The sequence below is a fragment of the Cervus canadensis genome, chromosome 6 (genome assembly GCF_019320065.1).
Source record: "Cervus canadensis isolate Bull #8, Minnesota chromosome 6, ASM1932006v1, whole genome shotgun sequence".
Classification (NCBI taxonomy): domain Eukaryota; kingdom Metazoa; phylum Chordata; class Mammalia; order Artiodactyla; family Cervidae; genus Cervus; species Cervus canadensis.
Window position 1 is genome coordinate 63341031 of NC_057391.1, and position 18457 is coordinate 63359487.

Consider the following 18457-nt stretch of genomic DNA (forward strand, 5'->3'; position numbering starts at 1 on the left):
AAATAAACAAATGGGAACTAATGAAACTTAAAAGCTTTTGCACTACAAAGGAAACTATAAGTAAGGTGAAAAGACAGCCGTCAGATTGGGAGAAAATAATAGCAAATGAAGAAACAGACAAAGGATTAATCTCAAAAATATACAAGCAACTCCTGCAGCTCAATTCCAGAAAAATAAATGACCCAATCAAAAAATGGGGCAAAGAACTAAACAGACATTTCTCCAAAGAAGACATACAGATGGCTAACAAACACATGAAAAGATGCTCAACATCACTCATTATTAGAGAAATGCAAATCAAAACCACAATGAGGTACCATTACACGCCAGTCAGGATGGCTGCTATCCAAAAGTCTACAAGCAATAAATGCTGGAGAGGGTGTGGAGAAAAGGGAACCCTCTTACCCTGTTGGTGGGAATGCAAACTAGTACAGCCGCTATGGAGAACAGTGTGGAGATTTCTTAAAAAACTGGAAATAGAACTGCCATATGACCCAGCAATCCCACTTCTGGGCATACACACCAAGGAAACCAGATCTGAAAAAGACACGTGCACCCCAATGTTCATCGCAGCACTGTTTATGATAGCCAGGACATGGAAGCAACCTAGATGCCCATCAGCAGATGAATGGATAAGGAAGCTGTGGTACATATACACCATGGAATATTAGTCAGCCGTTAAAAAGAATTCATTTGAATCAGTCCTAATGAGATGGATGAAACTGGAGCCCCTTATACAGAGTGAAGTAAGCCAGAAAGATAAAGAACATTACAGCATACTAACACATATATATGGAATTTAGAAAGATGGTAATGATAACCCTATATACAAAACAGAAAAAGAGACACAGATGTACAGAACAGACTTTTGGACTCTGTGGGCGAAGGCGAGGGTGGGATGTTTCAAAAGAACAGCATGTATATTATCTATGGTGAAACAGATCAGCAGCCCAGGTGGATTGCATGAGACAAGTGCTCAGGCCTGGTGCACTGGGAAGACCCAGAGGAATCGGGTGGAGAGGGAGGTGGGAGGGGGGATTGGGATGGGGAATACATGTAACTCCATGGCTGATTCATGTCAGTGTATGACAAAACCCACTGAAATGTTGTGAAGTAATTAGCCTCCAACTAATAAAAATTAAAAAAAAAAATAATAAAAAAAAAGAAAGCTGAGCACTGAAGAATTGATGCTTTTGAGCTGTGGTGTTGGAGAAGACTCTTAAGAGTTCCTTGGACTGCGAGGAGATCCAACCAGTCCATCCTAAAGGAGATCAGTCATGAGTGTTCATTGGAAGGACTGATGTTGAAGCTGAAACTGCAATATTTGGCCACCTGATGCAAAGAACTGACTCATTTGAAAAGACCCTGATATTGGGAAAGATTGAAGGCAGGAGGAGAAGGGTACGACAGAGGATGAGATGGTTGGATGGCATCACTGAGTCAATGAGCAGGAGTTTGAGTAAACTCTGGGAGTTGGTGATGGACAGGGAGGCCTGGCGTGCTGCAGTCCATGGGGTAGCAAAGAGTCAGACATGACTGAGGTACTGAACTGAACTGAACTGTGGTATATTAATCAGTACTGTAGTTCTTACTCATTTTGCTATTTTTAAACAACGAGTTGAAAACTTTATGAGTTCCTCTTGAACTAACAAAATTTAAAGTATTAAGACAAGTGAGACTGTACCCATGATTATTGCATAGTTCTTTAATTTACATATTCATCTTAATGACCTATTATTATACATGAGATATTTTGATCCTGCAAGTAAAATTATGGTTTTGATTATTCAGTATTGAATAGTCTCAGTATTTACAGTTTTAACAGCCATATTTTATTGAGTTTATACTTGCTAATTCAACCCATTCTGATGTTGTGTATTTAGTCTCAGCTGTTCTTATTATATGTAATATTGCCCTGAACATCTTTACATATGTTTTTCTTTGTACATGTCTTGGGATAAAGTATCAGGAATATTGGATTAAAGCAATGCAAACATTTTCTTGATTTTAAATTTGCCTTGGTGTTTTGGTTGGACTCCTCCTAGATGCAGAAAGAGAGCTCAAATGAAGGGGCATTGAATTGTATGAAGGGAATCTCCTGAAAAATCTAAAGACTGAAATCATGATTCTTCCAGCCTCGTATGAGACCTAGAAAAGGGAGCTAGAAAAATCATCAGGAATCTGTGTTTCAGAGTTTCTGTGGTTTCGTGGCCTCTCTTCTCTGAAGGTTTGCTTCTTTATCTGCTTTGTCATAGATTTTGTCTCCTAAGAAAGACCTAGGTTGCATGGACTGGAGCTTGCTATTCATCAGAGACCTTCTGACTTTGATTTGACATTTTTCCAGCATTTTCACTACTGCTCAGTGTCTTAGCCTCTTTTCTTTCCTCAGAGCAAAAATCCATAGAGTTCTAACTCATTGTTTTGTCCTTTTTCTCCCCTACCCTAACCCTCAGCCACATTGAACAGGCTTTGTAGCCTGTAGATGGTAATATTAAGCAAAATCCAAACATAAAACATCTTTTAAAAATAATTTTTGGTTGACCAGTGACACTTAGGCATAATAAAATTTGTCTAATAAATAAAAAATTTTGGATAGTTCATGAATTATTAGAGAAGAACAATTCTATATAAGTTTCTTTTTAGTATTTTGTTAGCCTGTGATTCACTCTCCCCTTCATCTTGTTATATCTTTCTCTTAGTAGTCCAGGGTTATATTGATATCATTTAAATTTTGCTTATTGACTAAATTATTGCAATAGGGTGGGATTACCCATTTTGTTTTTGAAGTATAACTTTTTTTCAGTAATAGGTACCTTGGAAAAAAATCAAGAGAAGCAACTTATTTGTAATTTAGTGCCAAATGACATATCCTAACATTTTAATTTTTACTTTATTTCCATATTCTTGATGGATCCCACCATATCATGAGGCAGCGGTTAGCTGGAATAAAGGTGCTCACAGATGAGTGAAGGCGTGAACTCCCTTTATTTTCTTTGCCGTTAAGAGTGTGTACTTTCAATGACTATCTAGGGTGTTGTTAATAGTTAATGCCTCTTTATTTCCATATATAGTATTTTCATGAACATTGTACAGTAAGAGAAAAACTAAATACTAATAGTATCAAAAGTGGATATTTTGGAGAAAAATGAATGGCTACTTTTTTTCTGTCAGAATCTTTTCACATGCTTGAAAAATAGAAGAATGTCTTACATTCCTAGCTACCAAAAAATTTTTTTTACAGTATATAGTATATTTGAACTGTAAAGTAATCAAGTGTATGATTTAAAAAACTAACCTGTTTAGATTGGTAGATCAGGTTAAATCTGAATACCTCTTGAAAGAACAGAGGTTTTGTGTGTTTAATTTTTATAAGACTGACCCAAGTTTTTGTTTTTTCTTTTTTCCCCACATTTAGGTTTTATAGGATCACATTAACAAAAGCACCATGGAGTTTTATGAGTCAACATATTTTATTGTTCTTATTCCTTCAGTGGTTATTACAGTAATTTTCCTCTTCTTCTGGCTTTTCATGAAAGAAACATTATATGATGAAGTTCTTGCAAAACAGAAAAGAGAACAAAAGCTTATTCCTACCAAAACCGATAAAAAGAAGGCAGAAAAGAAAAAGAATAAAAAGAAAGAAATCCAAAATGGAAACCTCCATGAATCCGATTCTGAGAGTGTACCCCGGGACTTTAAATTATCTGATGCCTTGGCTGTAGAAGATGAGCAAGTTGTACCTGTTCCATTGAATGTGGTTGAAAGTCCAAGTAGTGTTAGAGAAAGAAAGAAGAAGGAAAAGAAACACAAGCCTGTACTAGAAGAGCAGGTCACCAAAGAAAGTGATGTATCAAAGATTCCATGCAAAAAAGTAGAACCTGTCCCAGTTACTAAACAGCCGACTCCCCCCTCGGAAGCAGCTGCCTCAAAGAAGAAACCAGGGCAAAAGAAATCTAAAAATGAAAGCGGTATTATAATCTATTAAACTTTATTGCATGGTTATATTTGATAACTTTAATAGAGTTTGAAGTTCAGATACTTGAAGTGTGCACACATACTAAATATTGAGTTTGAAATCGAGATCATTATCCTTTTCACTATTTGTTTTCATTAAATGCTGATAGAGTTAGTATTGATCATAAAACAGCATTTAAAGCTAAATTTCACATTACACATATGGAAAAGGCCTTAAGTGGAAATATATAAAATGTGTTTTACTAAAACCACTAAAGACCTATAAATATCAGTAGTTAGAAGCTTTTACATTTCAACCAATACTTTCTAATCAGTGTGGTAAGAATTAAAGATGAAAAGAGAAATCAGGTATCATTTTCATACTTGATTGATTTACTTTGCAAACATTTATTATACATCTGTTTTGTGTTAGTCACTATATAGGTGCTAGGACCTATAAAGAGGGCATTTTCCAGGTAGTCACATGCAAACTGTATACACAAGCCGAAATATGTTATTATAAAAAGTTTAGTATAATGGGCTAGATATGTCTCAGTCAGTATAGGAGTACTAAAGTGGGTCACTTAGAGCATGTAATACCTAAAATTATTCTGAAGTGTTGAATAAATATTAGCTAGTTTTTCTTGGTGAATAGGGTGTTCTAAGGAGAAGGGTTAACAGATGCAAAGAAAAGGACATGAGAAATGGTGTGCTGATAGGTGAAACTGAATTGTTTGCTCTGTGTGAAAGGACTTGTGTTTACCATTAAGTTGTTTTTGTATCTTAACTTGTGGAGTATTAAGTTATTGTTATATTGGATTTTAAATATTTACTTGCCAGCTATGTCAAGCATGGTACTAGAGAAATAAGAGTAAAGGGGAGAGGAGAACATTTGAGCCAATAATGAAATACGACTTATGTAAGAAAAGTACAAAGTGTAGCGGTAGTACAGAAGCCAAAACAACTAGTACATATGGGATCCGTGGGCCAAAAGCTTTACAGAGGAGGCAGTTCCTGAACTGGGTCTTGCAAAATGAGTCAATTTATCAAGGAACTAGTGGGATTTTATTCCCCATTGGCAGAAGATCATGCATAAAGGAATAAAGGTGCAAGAATGCAGTGTGTTGTTGTACCCTGAAGTGGGAGGTAGGGAATGATAGGAAGCAAAATTGAAAAGGTAATGGAGTGGGTAGATTATGATGATTTTTGTGTAAAGAGCTAAATAGGTGGGATGTTATAATTTGGCCATTGTTGAGGATTTTCAAACAGGTTAGTTTCCATTGACAGATTTACATTTTAGAAAGGTATTTTTGGCAGAACTTGGGAAACTAAGTTTCATAGGGCAGTGTTTGATGTAGGCAGACTTGTTAAGAGAGTATTGTTTTCCAAAGTTAAGCTGAAGGACTGAACTATGATAGTGACAGAAGAAGTTGAAAGGAGATTAGAGAGATCTGCAAAGCAAAAATGACATGGCTAACCTTATTGGATAGGATATGGCAGATAAAAAGGAGAAAGCAGGATTAAAGATGATTTCCAAGTTCTAAGTTAGGTCAGGGTTGGCAAACTGCAGCCTGTGAGCCAGATCTGGCCTGTTGCTCATTTTTTATAGCTCATGAGCCAAGAATGGTTTTTATGTTTCAAATAGGTTAAAAATAAAAGAAGAGTAATATTGTGTTAAATGTGGAAATGATATGAAATTGAAACCTCTGTGTCATAAATCAATTTTTTTTTAATGCAACAACACTCATGTGTTAACGTCTGTTTGTGGCTGACTGTCACAATGCAACAGCAGGTGAATAGTTGTGATAAAGTCTAAATGGCCCACAAAACCTTTACTGTCTGTTCATACCTTTATAGGAAAGATTAACCAACCTTTTACTGGTAGATGTTGATAGCACTAAGAGGCAATACTGGGGAGAGAGTGGATGTGTACAGAGAGGAGAATGGTTTCAGTTTGTGTTTCTGGTGCCTGTGGGGGCTATTCACATAGGGAGCAATTCAGGATGCAGTAGGAAATTTAGGTACAGAGGCATAAGGCTAGAATACAGATTCAGAAGCCTTAAGCATGAAGGTAGTAGTTGATATGGTTGTAGAGAAGATTATTCAAGGGAGGTATTTAAAATGAGAACACAACCCTGAAAAACACTAGATATAAGGTATTCCGTAGGAACAGCTTACAAAGAGGACTGCAAAGGAATATTCCAAGTGTAAGAAAAGAATTCTCATGGGAGTTGAATTTTAAATTTTATTTATTTTATTGTGGTAAAATAAGTATATAAACATTTTTACCATTCTAACCATTTTTAAGTGTATAGTTCTATGGCATAAGTATACTCACATTCTTGAACAGTCATCACCACCAACCATCTCAAGAACTTTTCATCTTTCCCAACTAAAATTCTGTACCCATTAAGCACTAATTTCCCACTCTTCCCGCTCCTTAGTTCTTGGCAAGCAACATTCTACTTTCTGTGTCTATGAATTTGACTGCTCTAGGTACTACATATAAGGGAAATCATACAATGATTGTCCTTTTGTGACTGGCTTATTTCACTTAGCCTAATGGAGAGGAGAGAAATTTAAGGAGGTAGAGACCAATAGTTTGAATAGAAGTTAAGTAAGGATTAAGGGATATTATTGATAGAATCAGATATTTGGGACACTAGGGACCTGAGTAAAATTTTTTATGGATATAATGGAAGAGATAAAAATCAGGTTGCAATTAGTTGAGAAATGATTGGTAGAAAAGAAAGTACAGACTGTTCTTTTGTCAATATAAGAAGGAAATGGGTGTGGGAGGCTAGGGATTACAGTGGCGGGAAGGGTCTTATTTTTTAAGATAAGAGATTTGACAATGCCTATAAGCTGAGTAGGGTTAGGAGTGGCTGAGAAATGGGATATAAAAGGAGCAAGTACTAGAAATCCTGATGAAGTTAAAGAGTGGGTGTAGCAGAGCAAGAAAGCTAGAATGATAAGTGAGAATTGTATATCAGAGTTTAAAATGTTGGTGGTAAAGCATTCTGGGAAGTATTCATTAATAAATTTTTTTCTGATGTGTTCATTGTTTGGTACTATGATTTTTCATTTATTTTTAATAAAGATGATCAGGATAAAAAGGTGGAATCTCTTACGGCACCTTCAAAAAAGCAGGAATCATTACCTCTGCATCAAGAGACTAAACAAGAAAGTGGATCAGGAAAGAAGAAAGTTTCATCAAAGAAGCAGAAGACTGAAAATGGTGAAACATGTAGATACGTATTTTATAGCTACTAATTCCAGAGAAGTCTGCTAGGAAAAGGACCCTAGAGACTTCACATGCTCCCTTAATTCTCAGCTTAATGTGTATACTAACAGCTTTAGTACTAACACAAGTCCAGGGTGCTTTGACAGATGGGCAGGGTATAAATTTGTGGTAAAAACTTTAATCTGAAATTTAAACAAGACAAAGCATTTATAAATATTCTCATTCTTGAGTTTTGAAAATAATGTGAATAGCATACAAGCTCTATAGCAGAAAAGTTTTCCTGAAATATATGTACTTTTAATATCATGTAAAGATCATACTTGAGAACACTATCTAGATGTATCATTACCCTGCATTCCTAATCATTAAATGTAATGTGAAGGTATATATGAGAAGCATCCAGTTAAAAGTGATGGAGCAATTTTTATTCTCAGTTGTCCACAAGGTGTCTTAGCTGTGAAATTTATGTAGATTAAATAGTAACTTTTATAATATTGGGCTGTGATAGCAACCTGTGTTAGAAAATAATAAAATTGGAAAGGGAAAAGGTGAATTCTGTTATTTGTATTAAAATTATGGTATATCAAGCAATTAGGAATAGAAAAAAATCACTTGATATTTGATAATATCAAGTATTTATTACAGATTTTAAATAAAAGAACTGTATGTGCCTCCAAGTTTTTTTTTTTTTTTTTAAAGTAGGGATATAGAGAGATTTCCATGGGTGTGGAAATGTGTGTGTCTAACCAGCAGATATCAGAACAGTATTTAAACTCTAGAGTTCTTCACATTAAAGCTAGAAACAAAGTAAGAAAGCTTCCTCCCTTCACTTTTAATGTTGTTTTGGAAGTTTTAACTAGTGTAGTAAGATGTGCCTTGTAAATTAAAGGCTTAATTATTAGAAATGAGAAGATATCTGCAAGGAACAATGGCAATTTTTGTATCTAGCAAGTAAAAAAATCAGTTAAGAATTATCAGTTGGAATAAGAGGTCAGTAAAGTACCAACATACATAGAAATTAATAGTTTTCCTTGAGCACTAGTTAAATGTGAATGTATTCTTAGTTAAATCAGAAGAAACATGAGATCGAACCAAAACATATAAGAATGTATGAGAAGAAATTTTCAGATATTGTTAGAAGAAGATGTGTGATACACTTTAGATAACCTAAGTGATATGCTGTAAAATAATACTGAATGGATATTTCTTAATTAGAAGAGTGTTTGACTTGGTAAAAAGGATAAATAGGAATTTGAAGTCAAATTGAGCTGGTAATAGAGATTTATCATGAAACTTAATTGTGCTTACATGTTATTTTATTACTCCATTATAAAAAACCTTGTGTGATTAAGATTTGTAACTTAAATTGCAGTTTTGGTAGATGAACCCCTTATTCATGCAACAACTTACATTCCTCTGATGGATAATGCTGATTCAAATCCTGTGGTGGATAAGAGAGAGGTTATTGATCTGATTAAACCTGACCAAGTAGAAGTAATCCAGAAAACAGGGGCTAAGAAACTGAAGATTGAAACTGACAAAGGTAATGTATACAGAGTGCAGCAACCTGCTGTATTGAAAACACATATTTTTGAGTTCTTATGGAATGAGTGCTTTTTCTCATAGAATCAGTGAATTCCAAAAGGCTAATAGAGTCTTTGTGGTAAAGGATTTATTGGTAGTTTTCTAATCCAGTCCTCTCAGTTTTATAGAGCTGGAATTGGACTTTGACTTGCCTAAAGTCTCGTAGCTGTTTTGCTGTCTGACAATCTTTTCCCTCCTTTTATTGTCTCAGTTTTCTGTGTTAATTCACATAAAACTATTACTATTTTGGCCCACGTGGCTTGTGGGATTTTAGTTCCCTGACCAGGGACTGAACCTAGACCCAACGGCAGAGAAAGTGCTGAGGCTTAATAGCTGGACTGCCAGGGAACTCCCTATTATTATTTTTTTAATAGGTTTTTTTTTTTTTTTTTTTAGAGCAGTTTTAAGTTCATAGCAAAATTGAGTGGAAAATACGGAGTTCCTATATACCCCTTGTTACCATACATGCCCACAACTGCCTTTTTAAACTTATGATATAGCTGAAATATTAGAAGCTCTGGGCTCCTTTGGATCTAACAGGTGGCTGTTGCTTTTTTGGAAATGCAGGTGTTGTCTAATATAAGAGCCCTAGGGGAACTGAAGTGAGGTATTTGGTGCATGGATTTTTAAAATGTCAGGATTGCTTTTATATAGTTGATTTTTGTAAAATAAGACTTTTTGTCAATTGTCTCTTATTTTTTTGTCTGTAAAATTTGGCTCATAGGTTGTGAGTATTACAGTTAAATAAGAATATTTGTGAAACATATTTCATATAGATACTAGCATACTAGACATTTGAATGCTTTTTTTTTCTGTGGCACTTTACTACTCTGCAGTTTTGGATGCAAACCTCTATGTATTATATACGTCTTTGTGTGTGCCTGTGGGTGCGTGTGTGCTCAGTCGCATCTGACTCTTTGCAAGCCCGTAGACTGTATCCTGCCAGGCTCCTCTGTCTGTGGAATTTTCCAGGCAAGAATACTGGAACAGGCTGCCATTTCCTACTCCAGGGGATCTTCTTCACTCAGGGATCAAACCTGAGTCCCTTTGTCTCCTGCATTGGCAGGTGGATTCTTTACCACTGTACCTGGGAAGCTTATATACATAATATATGTGGTAAGCAACAAGGTCCTACTGTTTAGTTCAGGAAACTATATTCAGTATCCCATGATAAACCATAATGGAAAAGAATCTAGAAAAGAGTCTGTATATATAACCGAATCACTTTGCTGTATGGCAGAAATTAGCATAACATTGTAAATTAACTATATACTTCAATTACAAAACATAGATATTCTGCAGTTTGAGCAAATTTTTAGTTAATTATTCCATATTAAAGATGATAAGCACTTTTTTCTCTCTTACCTAGAGCATTTATTGTTGTTTGACCTGAAATGTAAGTCTGTTTCTCTGGGTTATTGACTTTCTGGGTCAAGAATTCTTGGTGCTTTACCTTTGCTGTCTTATCACATATCTTTTAAATGTTAGTTTCTTTTTTTTTTTTCCTCTTAAGAAAATGCTGAAGTAAAATTTAAAGATTTTCTTCTGTCCTTGAAGACTATGATGTTTTCTGAAGAAGAGGCCCTTTGTGTTGTAGACTTGCTAAAGGAAAAGTCTGGTGTGATACAGGATGCTTTAAAGAAGGTAAGCATAGTTTTGATTATGAGCCTATTTGAGAGTAGTGATTAGAAGTTCACCAAGCAATACTTCTGCTAGAGCAATAAATTATAATCTACTCCCATTTTATACCCCAATAACACTTAGTCACATTTAAAAGTTCTGGAATGCCTTCAGAAGTTATTTCATGTATCCATACTAATCAAATTACCTATTTAGTTCAGACAGGTATCCAAGTCATCTGAGGTTTGACCAAAATGAATTGCTTGTAATAAATAAGATGATTTATATAACTTTAAAGTCATTTGGCACATGGCTAAGTTGTACCTTGCTTTGTTGTGAATGTAAATACTGAAAGCAAGATCGGGTGATTTCTGGATAACTTATGGAATGTTTTTATGATTGAATATAGCACCCTTCAGAGCATCTGGGAATCTTTTTCTTGTGTGTGTGTGTGATATTACTTTTTTAAAGTAAATGCTTTGAATGATAAAATCATTGCTATGACTGACTAAAACTTGAAAAAATCCATGAAGCTGCTATTTAAATTATATCATGTGTACTATGGCATATTGCAGAAGATGACAAGTTTTTAAGTGTTACTTGTGTGAGATAAGATGACATGGTATCTGGTGTTCAGTATTAGATAGTGGGCTTAACCATTTTTAGGGCTTCCTTGGTAACTCAGACAGTGAAGTCTGCCTGCAGTGTGAGAGACCTGGGTTTGATCCCTGGGTTGAGAAGATCCCCTGGAGAAGCAAATGGCAACCCACTCCAGTATTCTTGCCTGAAAAATCCCATGAACGAGGAACCTGGTGGGCTACAGTCCATGGGATCAGAAAGAGTCGGACACAACTGAGCAAATAAAACTTTTTTTTTAAGCACACATACTCCTAACACTTTACTGCTTTAAAATGTTTAGTGGCTTCCATTTTTCCTTAAAGACCACCCTAGTCGAAACCATCACTTCTCTTTTGATTACCGTCAGTGTTCTCCTAGTTGATGTTTCTGTATTCCCTTGTAGCCTTCTGATCTATTTTTTCTATACAGGTCCAAGGTGACCTCTAAGGGGTAAATCAGGTTATATTGTTCACTGCTTTAAAAACATTTTGGATGCCTTTCTCTTTGCACTTAAAACATAATCTAGATTCCTTCAAAGGCCTATGTCTGTCTATCTCTGTAACCTTATCTCATGATATTTTCCTCATCCTCTCATTAAAGCATACCAAATGTTCTCTTCTGTCTGGATTGTCATAAAACCCCTAAGCCTTTACCCCCAAACTTCTTCAGTTGGTTAATTCCTCCTTCAATTTTCCATTTAAATATCATTTCCTCATCTAAGGCTAATTTGAATTCCTAGTCTAAATTATTCTCCCTCATAGACTTTCTCATAACCATCTAAATTTTTTTGTCATAGCATTTGTGATGACATTATGTCTGTCCATATTTCCAAGTATCTGTTGACAGTGTTTTACAAATCTGTGGCATTTTATAATGTAGTATGCTTATTAGTCTCCATGTGGTGCCAGCAATGGTTCAGAGTAAAGGATGTGTTCAAGGATCCTCAAAATAAGTGTGATAACTGTATGGCTTTCTATCCAAAGTCAGATAATTCTCTTGCAAGGAACTTTCTTGCAAGTGTGTATCTTAATATATCTTTAAAGAGTTCTTAGAGGTTTGAGAAAATGTCCTAGCAGGGAAGAACCTCCAGCTGAAGTTAGTTACTGTTTGAAATTACTCCTTTTTAAAATTAATTGGTTCAGGTGTTTCTCTTTTGGCTAAAGTTGTGGTTGGTGGTTTATGGGTGCAAGAGTAGTCATTTTATTGCTTGGGACAGCTTTGAACTCTAGAGATTAGTCAGACTCCCCTTGATAGCTATGTTAGGCAGGCTGAGAATGAAGTTGGGAATTGTTAAAGATAATGTTTTGAAATAGAGTGCACATTTTGAAACTTCACATTTTTTCCTTTTTCTTGGAAACTTTGGCTTTCAATTAAATCTTGTTCTGGCTTTCTCAGGGAATGGCTCTATTCTTATCTTCAGGGACTTAGTGCCCTTGTAGATCCCCTGTATCAGGAAAAGACTAGGTGAATTTAATTACTCTCTTTTCATGTCATAAAAATTGAGTCTTGGTCAGACCTTTTAGTAGATTTCAAGATCCCAGAAATAGGTGAATATTCACATCTAATAAAGACCACCTCAGAGAAAGGGAGAAGATAAATGCAGGAATACAAGCATAGGTGTGGGATAGAGATAGAGGAGTTAGAGGACTTGCTGACTGATTAGATATGGTGGCTAAAGAAGAGTCTAGAATGAATGTTTGTTTTTGTTCTGGGGTAACTGGGTAAATTGTGGTGAGAATGGTTATTCATGAATACGTTGCAGAAGAAGAGAAAGCAGAGGGTTTTGAAAATTTTTAGGGAATTGTTTTAGGCATACTTTGAAACTTTAAGTGGTTATAATCATTTCACAGTTGAATATATATTTCTATGGAGTTGAAAATAGTTTGCATTGGGAGTAGTTTTGGAAGGTAATCAACTGTCACCAGTACATATAGGGGATGTATGTTGGTCCAGAGAGGATGTGCGGAGAGGTAAGAAAGCTCAGGAATGAACCTTGAGAAGCATCAATATTTAAAGGTCAAGGAAAGCCACCACAAAGGATACTGAGAGAAAAAACACCAAGAAACAGTGGAATCACAGATGCTTAGGAAGGGTAGAGAGTTCAGAAGTGGTGGTAAAAAATCACCAGTGGCATGCTTTAGAGCAATCAGGGAGAATAAGGATTGAAAAAATGGATTTGATATCTTTAGTGAAAGCACTTTCATTGTACTACTAGACTGTAAATAAGTGGTGGATGACTAAGGACGGTGAATAAGCATATTCTTATTCACCGTCCTTATTCACTTTGAATAAGCATAGATGGGAAGAGGAAAACAGAGTAGAAGCTAGAGTGGTTTTACAGAGTTGTAGAGGAAATGTTCTGTGTATGTATGTACACATACATACCTATACTCTAAACATAAAACAGAAGTGTCTTATAACTTAAACACAAAGGCATTTTGTGTTTAAAAAAGTTATGACACTTCCGTTTTATGTTTAGAGTATAGGTTAAGATCCTGGGCTGTAGGGTCACATTTCCTAAGATTCACATCTATATGTTACTACTTTGAGCTTTGTGGCTTTAGATAATTTACTTAACCTCAGTGCCTCAGTTTCCCTGTTTTTAAAATGGGAATGATAATAAGGTTTTGAGAATCAAATGAGATAGTACACAATAGATGCTTAAAGTTCTAGCATAAAGTAATTGCTCAAAAATGTTAATTTCATGTGATAAATAGTAAGAAAATATTTAAAATGTATTTGATAAGTTTTAGTTGATTATTAATTTCCTCATGTTGGCCTTTAAATATACTTGCCTTCATTATGTGATTTCTTCCAATGCAAACTTATTAACTATTTGGCTCCATGTTGTATAATAAGAGGAAGTCTATTTAAATTTTTTCCTACTTTCTCTTTTCTTTTCCTGTCCACTTTTTAAAATTATAGCATTTGTTTATAATATACTTATATATTTAATGTTTGTTTTGTGACTGTACCTTTTATGATGGTTTCAGTCTTAATTCTACAGCTTAATGGTGGGTTCAAATCTTGATGTCAGTTCTTTTGTCATAAACTTCTTTATTTAATGTGACTTTGCATTGACTCTTCTATAAATATTCCCTTGGGCAAAGCATGTCTTTTCAATCCGGAGAGTCAGTGTCCCTTGAAAGAATTGAAATGGGTATTTATTAAGCATAAGTTGGATCTTCTTTGCCTGTTGTCTTTATTTTTAAATGGTTGTCTGAGGAGGCCCTACAAATAGCTGAGAAAAGAAGAGAAGCTAAAGGCAAAGGAGAAAAGGAAAGATATACCCATTTGAGTGCAGAGTTCCAAAGAATAGCAAGGAGAGATAAGAAAGCCTTTCTAATTGATCAGTGCAAAGAAATAGAGGAAAACAGTAGAATGGGAAAGACTAGAGATCTCTTCAAGAAAATTAGAGATACCAAGGGAACATTTCATGCAAAGATGGTCACAATAAAGGACAGAAATGGTATGGACCTAAGAGAAGCAGAAGATATTAAGAAGAGGTGGCAAGAATACATAGAAGAACTATACAAAAAAGATCTTCATGACCCAGATAACCCATGATGGTGTGATCACTCACCTAGAGCCAGACATCCCGGAGTCTGAAGTCAGATGGACCTTAGGATGCATCACTACGAACGAAGCTAGTGGAGGTGATGGATTTCCAGCTGAGCTATTTCAAATCCTAAAAGATGATGCTGTGAAAGTTCTGCACTCAACATGCCAGCAAATTTGGAAAACTCAGCAGTGGCCCCAGGACTGGAAAAGGTCAGTTTTCATTCCAATCCCAAAGAAAGGCAATGCCAAAGAATGTTCAGACTACTGCACAATTGCACTCATCTCACACACTAGCAAAGTAATGCTCAAAATTCTCCAAGCCAGGCTTCAACAATACGTGAACCAAGAACTTCCAGATGTTTAAGCTAAATATAGAAAAGGCAAAGGAATCAGAGATCAAATTGCCAACATCCATTAAATCATCGAAAAAAATAAGAGAGTTCCAGAAAAACATCTATTTCTGCTTTATTGACTACACTGAAGCCTTTGACTGTGTGGATCACAACAAACTGGAAAATGTTACAAGAGATGGGAATACCAGACCACCTGAGCTGCCTCCTGAGAAATCTGTATGCAGGTCAGGAAGCAACAGTTAGAAGTGGACATGGAACAATGGATTGATTCCAAATTGGGAAAGGAGTACGTCAAGGCTGTATATTGTCCCCCTGCTTATTTAACTTCTATACAGAGTACATCATGCGAAATGCCGGGCTGGAAGAAGCACAGCTGGAATCAAGATTGCTGGGAGAAATACCAATAAACTCAGGTACGGAGATGACACCACCCTTATGGCAGAAAGCAAAGAGGAACTGAAGAGCCTCTTGATGAAGGCGAAAGAGGAGAGTGAAGAAGCTGACTTAAAATCCAGCATTCAAAAAACAAAGATCATGGCATCCAGTCACATCACTTCATGGCAAATACATGGGGAAACAATGGAAACAGTGACAGACTTTATTTTCTTGGGCTCCAAAATTATTGCAGATGGTGACTGCAGTCATGAAATTAAAAAATGCTTGCTCCTTGGAAGAAAAACTATGACCAATCTAAACAGCATATTAAAAAGCAGAGACATTACTTTGTCGACAAAGATCTGTCTAGTCAAAGCTATGGTTTTTCCAGTAATCATGTATAGATGTGAGAGTTGGACCATAAAGAAAGCTGAGCACCAAAGAATTGATGTTTTTGAACTGTGGTGTTGGAGAAGACTCTTGAGAGTCCCTTGGACTGCAAGGAGATCAAACCAGTCAGTCCTAAAAGAAATCAGTCCTGAATATTCTTTGGAAGGACTGATGCTGAAGCGGAAGCTCTGATACTTTGGCCACCTGATGGGAAGAACTGACTCATTGGAAAAGACCCTGATGCTGGGAAAGATTGAAGGCAGGAGAATGGGACGACAGAGGATGAGATGGTTGGATGGCATCACCGACTCGATGGACCTGAATTTGAGCAAGCTTCAGGAGTTGGTGATGGACAGGGACGCCTGGCGTGATGCAGTCCATGGGGTTGCAAAGAGTCAGACATGACTGAGGGACTGAAATGGATCTTCTTTACCTGTTGTCTTTATTTTTCATATTTTGGTCATAAAAAAAGGTAAAACTTTTGCTTTATTTCCACTTATTTTTATTTACTTCTCTACACTCTGAACTCTGTGTCTTCTATTATGTTTTCAGCAACACATCTTTTTCTGTTTGCTGCTTCTAATTGGATTATATATCTCATATGGTGTTACTTTTATTTCTACTTTGGGTTTTGCCAACTCATATTTCATCTCATTTTGTGGTCTTATTTTTCTTCTGAATTATTTCTTGTGAGCTCTGTTCCTTCCTCTTGTTTTAAAAAATTGTTGGTATGTTAGACTTTAAAAAGTCATGGTGACATTTTTTAATCACAGTTTTTGTCTGTTCTTGACCATCTCTTTAGAGTTATTTTTCTGCACTTGGCATTTGGTTTTTCTTATTGCTTTTGTTGCTTTTTTTCTCCTATCTTACATAGACCCTGTTTTATTTCTTTTTCATTAATACACCCTTTCCAATGAGAGGTGTTTCTCTTGCATCATCTTTGTGGCTAGAGGTTGAGAATGAAGGGCCAAGCCCCACAGTTCTCTTTGGGCTATGAGCCTTTCCTTCTCAGATAAAAAACTTCATTCACTACTGAGAATCTCACTGTAGAGAATCTCTTGTAACTGCCTCACTGTTTAGCTGCCCTCTTTGAATTAGGTTTATCTGTCTGATATCTTCTACATTTCTACTTCTGCTTCTTGGGACCTCCTAGTAAGAAAATTCCTACCTTCTATCATTGTTCTTGTGCCTGATACCAAATGGGGGATTGTTGGTTTTACCTTTCAGTGTATGCTTGTTAACTTCGGATAGCTATGTAACCCGTGGCACCTCTGTTGTCTGGGGTATATTCCAGCAGGGTTGTTGAGCATCTGCTTTGATCTCCACTACTTTTGGCAGTCTTTCTGATATTATGCTTTGACATTACAGTTGATTGTTTTATTTTAGTTCAGTTTGCATTAGGTTTCATGTTCCTTGTTTTGATCTTTAGGAGGGAGAGAGTACTGTCTTGACTTTGTTTAAAAGTGGAAGTCTGTAATTCTTTGTAAAAATCTGTTTCTTGATTGATATGTGTCCTGTTGTATACATCAGAACATGTAATGATATAGTGATTTTTCCAAATGATATTTCACTGACAGTGTTTGGCAGTCATTCTGTTTTATATATAATAGTGAACTCTGCCTTGGCCTAAGAACACTTCATATCAGATAGTTCATTTTCATAATTTTTATTAACGGTTGTTAATTATTAACAATTCTGTATTGATTTCTCAATTGTAGTACAATAAAGGAGAGTTGACCGCACTTGTTCATCAACTTCAAGAAAAAGACAAGTTAGTTACTGCTCTGAAGGAAGATGCTGCTGCTATGAAGGATCGGTGTAAGCAGTTAACCCAGGTGAAGACATGTTTGTATTTGAGGGTTATACTTTCTGAATCAGAGGCAGTGAAGGATTTTAGAAATTGTTTATAATTCCTCATTTATTCGTGTAATAAATTTACACCCAGTGAAAGTAATTTTCTTTTAGAATTTAAGTGGTAGAAATACCACTATTTCATGGTATTATATCCTTTAGTCAAATTTTGAATTTAAAATAGCAGTACTTGTAGGTATACTAATTTCAGAATAATGGAAGCATTTGGACTCTGGGAGCATGTTTCAATTGTTTCTGACCTAGAATTATTCTATAGAAGCACAAAACTCAGTGTGATCTTGTTTAAATCCAATTTGTTGGATAAATGTGAAACTCTTATATAGGTAGTTTTTAATCAGTGAAGTTCTTTAAACCCTTTTTACTCTGAGAGGTTTGAAAAAAAAGAGGTTTAAAAAAAAAACTTAAAAAATAAAACTAGACTTCCAGTTATAAAATATGTAAGTCCAGGGGAGGTAATATACAGCATGGTGACTATAGTTATTAACACTGTATATTTGAAAGTTGTTAGAAGAGTTCTCATCACAAGAAAAAATTTGTAACTACGTGTGGTGATAATGTTAACTAGATTTATTGTGGTGATGATTTAGCAATAAATACAAGTATTGAATCATTATATACTCAAAACTAATGATATTCTGCATCAGTTACATTTTAAAAGATCATGTAGACTGAGAACGTAATTGAAATTTTATAGTAAATGTAGTCTCATTTTTCCTGAAGTGCTTTTTCTCCTTTTAGATGTTAAATACAGTAGAGTAAATGAAGTTTATTTCACTGTCATTTATGTAGCTACTAGATTACATTATGAGAATGGCCTCATTTGAATATAGAATCTTTTCTGTGAATTTGAGGTGAATAAAAGTCAATGGAAAACAGTCAGATTAAG

The 18457-nt window shown here is 35.5% G+C and overlaps 1 protein-coding gene across 5 annotated transcripts in view; it reads left to right on the forward strand.

The window, feature by feature from the left end:
• The window catches only part of KTN1 (kinectin 1), a 112284-nt gene that overhangs the window by 30732 nt on the left and 63095 nt on the right, over positions 1 to 18457 (forward strand). For 4 of the 5 annotated variants that reach the window (XM_043472163.1, XM_043472166.1, XM_043472165.1 and 1 more), the window contains exons 2-6: positions 3416 to 3968; positions 7055 to 7192; positions 8571 to 8741; positions 10296 to 10426; positions 17418 to 17534. In XM_043472163.1, coding sequence (XP_043328098.1) covers positions 3446 to 3968; positions 7055 to 7192; positions 8571 to 8741; positions 10296 to 10426; positions 17418 to 17534 — 1080 coding nt within the window. In that variant the 5' untranslated portion in view covers positions 3416 to 3445. Of the gene's footprint in view, positions 1 to 2045; positions 2228 to 3415; positions 3969 to 7054; positions 7193 to 8570; positions 8742 to 10295; positions 10427 to 17417; positions 17535 to 18457 lie in introns of all 5 variants that reach the window. The other variant, XM_043472164.1, reaches the window with a different exon arrangement.